Source organism: Temnothorax curvispinosus, unplaced genomic scaffold, assembly GCF_003070985.1.
Source record: "Temnothorax curvispinosus isolate PA1 unplaced genomic scaffold, ASM307098v1 QBEX01013445.1, whole genome shotgun sequence".
Taxonomy (NCBI): Eukaryota; Metazoa; Arthropoda; class Insecta; order Hymenoptera; family Formicidae; genus Temnothorax; species Temnothorax curvispinosus.
The window spans coordinates 1-7,084 of record NW_020223225.1 but is presented as its reverse complement, the minus strand read 5'-3'; the positions used below and the strand labels follow the sequence as shown (position 1 = coordinate 7,084).

General features: G+C 47.1%; 1 protein-coding gene across 1 annotated transcript; it reads left to right on the top strand.

The window, feature by feature from the left end:
- The first annotated feature begins 932 nt into the window (after positions 1–932).
- LOC112463574 lies at positions 933–2,390 on the top strand. The gene has a single exon (XM_025030029.1). The coding sequence runs from the start codon at positions 933–935 to the stop codon at positions 2,388–2,390; it is 1,458 nt and encodes a 485-aa protein (XP_024885797.1).
- Positions 2,391–7,084: the final 4,694 nt, after the last annotated feature.

Genomic DNA, 7,084 nt, shown 5'->3' with positions numbered 1-7,084 from the left:
CGCGGCGCGATCAGATCAGATCATGTCTGAGTTGCGTGCGATTCGGTAAAAGCGAACGGTCCGACGCGAGTAATAAAGTTCCGACTGTTACTCCGAAAAGTGTGGAGTTGCTCGACACTCCCAGTTTTATCGCTGACTTTCTAAAGGACATCGCCGTGTCGTCGATCGGAAAAAGTATCTCTGTATCGTCGATCGTGCAACCGAAAATAAACCGAAAATCGACTTTGGTTCACAACGCGAGTCTCCATTCCGGAGCAAGCGGCACGCCTTACGCGCTTCGATTTGCGGTACAGCGAAATTTAGTGCCTTGCGAAGTACTACGCAGGCCACTGTAATAAACATTAAAGTGTGTTATATCAAGTGAGGACATTTCAAGTTATTCTCCGGATTTTCCCAGTCCCGAAACCTTATCGCCTCACTCGAGACGAGTTCCGGCATTTCTTCTCTTTCCACCCCTTCTCGCCTGCTTGAGCGAACGCGGTGGAATTTGCTACAAAAACTGTTGGTCTTTCGAGCCGGATTAAGTGTTTACGTTGCGACTCGGGAACATACCAAGCGTCTTGGAAATAGTCGCTTACACTGAGTGTTTCAGTTCAACACATAATATTACAGTAAAATCGAAGTGCTTCAAAACTCAAGTACACGTAAAGCAGAAAACCATTCGCCATGAGTGAACTCATTGCAAAGCAACAGTCATTGCTCTATTCTGTCGCCCGATCGTTAGACAAGTTCAAGAAGATGGGCCGAAATAACTATACTCCTGCGAAAATTCGTTCGCGGATCACATCGCTCAAAGAAACGTGGGCGCAGTGCGTCAACGGTCATGCGGCTCTCCTTTACGCTTATTCTCAGGTCAAACGGAAAGCCGTGGATTACTTCGCCACCAACCAATTGGAAACTATCTGGACTATTATTAGGAGGCGCTGGATTATATGGCGGAACGACTGGAAGAACTGGAGCCCGTCATCAATCCAAATCAATCCTTCGCGTCGTCGACTATGCGATCCGAATCAGCGTCGCTGTCATTAATGCACTTGCCCCCAATACAATTGCCGCCGTTCTCAGGTAAATTCGAAGAATGGGAGAGTTTTCGAGATCGATTTAAAGCGCTAATAATTAAAAATAAGGAATTGTCAAATTTTAGCAAAATGCACTTTCTCACGTCTAGTTTAACCGGCCATGCTCGTGATGCAATCGCTAGTCTAACTATTACCGCGGAGAATTTCGACGTAGCGTGGAAAGCGCTCACCACGCGTTTTGAAAATAAACGTCCACTAATCGAGATTCACGTTTCGGCGCTGTGCAATCTGACGAACGTTTCTCGCGAATCGGCAACGGAATTGCATGCGTTACGTGACCAAGCTGAAAAGGCACTTGCGGCGTTAAAGCGTCTCGATCGTTTATCCGACGAAATATTAAGCGATATCTTAGTGTATTGCGTATCCCAAAAACTCGATCCCGCTACGCGCCGAGCGTGGAAGTTGAAATTCAGCGACGACTCTCTTCCCCCAATGTACGACGATCTCAATCGATTCTTATCATCGCGTGCACTCGCCCTCGAGAAACTCGCGCCAACCAACTCTTCGAAATTCAATTGCGGCCTCAAAGTCACTACCACTAACGCATCAACAGCATCCAATCCGAGCTGTCCACTGTGTCAAAAGTTTCACTTTATTAATAAGTGTCCAAAGTTCATCGAAAAGAGCCCGAGTCAACGTCGCGACATAGTTAAGCAAAATAAACGCTGTTTCAATTGTCTCAGCACCAAGCATGCGGTGACGGACTGTAAAAGTAAATTCACGTGTCGCACATGCCAGCGTCAGCATCATTCAATGTTGCACGATGACTCGCTCTCCTCGAGTACAAATCTCGTGACGGTTCCTGCAAGCGAACCGTCCACCGAAATCGAAGCTTCAAAGGTAAATTCGCTCTCCGCCGTTTCGATCACCGCGGTTCCTACTCCGGTGTTGCTGGCTACAGCGAGAGTCAACGTAGGCTGTCCGTCTGGGCGTACACTGAGCGTCAGAGCCATTCTCGATCAAGGATCGGAAGTTTCGTTCATCTCCGAAAGGCTCGCACAAATACTGCGTGTGCAACTCATCCGCACCCGCACTTCAATATCTGCGGTAGGATGCGTCAAGGTTGAAACATGCCGTCACGCGGCTAATATTTGCATTACTCCACGAGATCGCGCCGAACCAACCTTTTCCACTCTCGCCTTTATAATAAAATCACTAACCAAATACATTTCTCCACGCGCCAAATTTGACGTAGAATGGAGTCATCTGACTCAACTAAATTTGGCTGATGACGATCCAACAGGAGCCGATCCAATTGACATTCTCATAGGTGCCGATTTGTACGGCAGCATAATTCAGAACGGAATTTGAAGAGGCTCACCAGGACAACCGATCGCTCAACAATCTTATTTTGGTTGGGTCATCTCCGGACCCACCTCCGCGACGAGTTCGCTACCTCATTCTATCACTGTTCAGCATTGTTCCTTGGACCAAGAGTTACGCAAATTGTGGGAGGTCGAAGAATTTCCCCGCGAAAGGATACTCTCATCCGAGGAAAAGCAATGTGAGGAACATTTCCGCAAAACTCATTCCCGCAATCAAAGCGGAAAATACATAGTGCGGCTGCCTTTCAAGGAAGGCCCTCCCATAGACATTGGCGAATCCCGAGCTCAAGCGCTACGCATGCTCGCCTCTCTAAATCGCCGACTGGACCGTCACTCCGACCTGAAGCGAGAATATGAAGCCTTTCTCTCAGAGTACAAAGAGCTAGGACATATGGTGAAAGTCGTCGCCTCCTCTCCGTCCGCAGGAAGTACATAAACTGTTTACATTCCGCATCACCCTGTAATTCGAGAATCTAGCGCAACGACAAAACTCAGGGTCGTTTTCAACGCCTCTAGCATAACTTCAAATGGCACTTCGCTAAACAGTCATCTTTTAGCAGGCCCTAAACTCCAAACTGAGTTGTTCGAGGTCCTAATGCGCTGGCGGCAATTTCAATATGTTTACGCGGCGGACATAGAAAAAATGTACCGCCAGATCTGGATCGATCCACACGATCAAGACTATCAGCGCATCCTTTGGAACGGTAAGGAACCATTAACGGTGGAAGAATATCGACTGCTCACAGTGACATACGGCGAAGTACCTGCGCCATTGCAAGTTCTACGAGTTCTTCGACAACTTATAGAGGATGAAGGTCACGACTTCCCCCTTGCCTGTCTTATTCTACTCCTGAACACATACGTTGACGACGTTCTCTATAGAGCAGAAGACATGGCCCTTCTGCGATGCATGCGTGAGCAACTCTGCGCTCTCCTACAGCGTGGAGGATTCAAACTTCGAAAGTGGGCAAGCAATCGGTCGGAACTCTTCACTGATATTCCGCCAGACGACCATGGACTAGCCTGCAACAAAGTCTTGCAGCCCGATGACAACATGAAGGTACTTGGAATTTTTTGGAATCCAGCGTTAGACGCGTTTAAGTTTTAAGTTTCGCTACCGGAATCTCTTCCCCGTACAAAGCGCACGATTTTATCCACGATAGCCAAATTCTTCGACCCGCTCGGATTGGTCACGCCGATTACAATTAACGCGAAAATCTTCATGCAGCAGCTCTGGCGTCTCAAACTCGAATGGGACGACATCATTGAAGACTCTGTCCTCACAAGATAGAAGCTCATTTACAAGCAACTCGCTGCATTAGAGAATTTAGGGTTGACCGGGGCACGTTGTCACACATTTGGTTCCATATTTTTTGTATTTTTTACATTCAATATTTAAGAGTACTTTGATATGCCAAAATTTCGAGTGAACCCTCAGCTTCAATTGGACAGTATCGAATTTTGTGTAATTGTTACTCTACAGTTGTTACATAACAATAAATAACGACAGGTTGCTTGTGACAACGTGCCCCGGTTACGGGGCACGTTGTCACATCAAATGTAATTGCATGCAAAATGTTATCCAAACTGTATTCAACGTAAATATCAATATATTATAGTACGCTGCAATGTAAAAAAGTAAAATCCTTCACAGAAACATTTATTTTATTTCAAAAAAGTACAAAAAGCACGAAGTTTTCATCTTAATCTAAATACAAGAATTCCACTCGAATGCGCAACTTATTGATAAACATTTTTTTTTATAATCATGTCGGTGATTAAACATAAAATATTTTTATTCGTTATCGTCATCCAAAGATTCGCAATAGATTCCTATCAAATTCGTGACAACGTGGCCCGAGGGCATTTTTTTACTTCAAACAGCCTCATGGCCGACACGTTTGAGATATTCATAAGGTTAGGTATTACACGCGGTAGGTAAAAGTACATACTTTAAGATAATATAAAGGTCTATTCTGAAAAAACATAAGCTTCATGTCCAGTACGTTGAATATTAGACAATAAAATTTTACTTACGGTCGCAAAGAACTTTCAAGTTGATTTTACGTCAACACGGCTGGAGCAATCTCAACACTGTAAACACACCAAAGATGGGCATACACTAACACGTTTTGGGAATGACGGGTGCTGCCCTCTGGTTATTAATTTTTTAAATAAAGCCGATGTGGCAACGTGCCCCGGTCTACCCTACTGCTACCTCGATGGGTAAACCGAGGCTCCGACACAGCACGGTGTGAGCTGCACGGCTTCGCCGACGCATCCAATGTCGCTTACGCCGCTGTCGTCTACATACGCGTTACATCAATTTCAGGGGAAACGACCACCGCATAGTAATGCGAGTACGCTGGGAAGTCCAAGGTTGCTCCCATCAAACCCATGACCATCCATCGGCTCAAGCTGCTGGCCGCTGATTTATTATCGCGCCTCGTGGAATTGGTGTGCGTCTCCCTAAATCATCCAAATTTCCGACGTCGTTGCTGGACAGATTCAACCACCGTTCGCGAATGGTTGAGGCAACATCCGTCTAATTGGAAGACGTTTGTAGCTCATCGAATTGCCGCGATCCAATCTCGGGCACCGTACGACGAATGGCATCACGTGCCAACCAAAGACAATCCAGCAGATTGCGCATCAAGAGGACTCCTCGGCACAAACTTTGAGTCCACTTTCCTTTGGTGGCACGGCCCTGATTGGCTACGTCTAGAGCCCTCCGAATGGCCGACCGATCTCGCGTCGTCATCAGAAGTCGCGCAAACAGAAGCCAAATCAATCTCTGTCAATCTCGCGCAGGCTAAAGAATCTTGGGATTTCGCTTCTCGATACTCCACGTGGCCCAAACTTCTCCGGATCACCGCCTACGTCATGCGGTTTATCCACCGATATCGGAACGAGTCAAAAAACTATCGGACCTTCCAAACTCAAAGGCTCTAACGGCTAACGATTACCAAAAGGCAAAGTTGTTCTGGCTTCAGACGGTTCAAGCCGAAATATTTGCCGAGGAGCTGCGAGCCCTTCAACGGCCGCTTTTTTAAAAAAGCGCAATCATCTCCTTGAACCCTTTCATCGACGGCGACAAACTAATTCGTGTAGGCGGGAGGATAGAAAGAGCTCCGTTTCCATTCTGCGTCAAGCATCCGATTCTCTTAGTGCCCCATCCTGTCGTTAAAATGATTGTGCAAGACGAGCACGCACGATCACTGCATGCTGGTGCAACTGACGCTAGCTACTCTAAGACGGAAGTTTTGGATACTCCGAGCTCGCAATCTGGTCAAATCGATAATACATCGCTGCGTCACCTGTGCGCGCGAAAGGGCAGCCATTCCCACTCAATTGATGGGGCCATTGCCGCGGGCAAGAATTTTCGCTCCATCACGAGCTTTCCTTCATTGCGGCGTGGATTACGCGGGCCCGATTGCCACTCGAGCGTCCACAGGTCGAGGCATCACCTCACGTAAATCGTACATTGCCGTATTCATTTGTTTGGCGACAAGAGCGCGAGCTCGTAAGGAGCTACTCTACTTCCGCTTTCCTTGACGCCTACACAAGATTCTGCGCTCGCAGAGGACTACCCGAAGCAATGTATTCCGACAACGGGACTACGTTTACGGGTGCAAACACCGAGTTAACCATTGCATATCGAAAGGCTCTTCAAGACCCTGACTTCCTAAATCGAACAGCGTCAGATAAGGTTACATGGCACTTTATTCCCCCTCACGCCCCCCACTTCGGGGGACTGTGGGAAGCCGGAGTGCGGAACATCAAGCACCATCTTCGCAGAACCATTGGATCGCATACGCTCACGTTCGAAAAGTTCACAACGCTCCTGTGCAAGATTGAGGCTTGCCTAAACTCCCGCCCCCTCGGCGCTTTGACGGATTCGTTCGACAACTACGACCCTCCAACACCAGGGCACTTCTTGATCGGCGCGGCTATCACGGCGATCCCGAAACCTTCGGTCCTTCATATTCAAGAAAATCGACTGTCGCGATGGCAGCTGATCCGACATATCACTGAACGATTTTGGAAAATTTAGCAAAACGACTACGTAAATACGCTGCAACAACGAGTCAAGTGGCGTAAAACTCAGCCTTCAATTAAAGTCGGCTCGATGGTCCTAGTCCGGAATTCAACATTGCCCCCATGTAAATGGGAGCTTGGGCGAGCCATACGTTGTCACGAGGGCTCAGACGGATTAGTGCGCGTTGTCTCAATTAAAACGGCAAAATCGGAGTATAAGCGACCTATCGCCCAATTATGTTTATTATCGATCGATATCGAGTCACAACGCGACGACGCGTCAAAGACCCCCACATAGATGCAATCCTTTGGTTAAATTTGTAGTCTTAGAAAAGAAGAATCTCTAGTTGCAAGGTGCAACATTAGAAGGCAAAAATCTCTAGTCTGTAAGTTGCAACATGTAATAATTTCGCGTCTTTGTAAACAAAATATTTGATTAAGTCAAACCATGCGATTCGAGGGACTGAGCGATCACGTCTTTCGAAGTTGTAACTCGGCGGTCCGGAAGCAGCCTTGTGGAAATGAAACCCGGTCAATTCTCTACATTCAAAACTGTCGTTTCGAGGCGGGCGGTTTGTTTAGGATCGAAAGATCTAAAATGCATGAGTCGAAGCACCGTAACATTTTCGCGATCCACCGAGC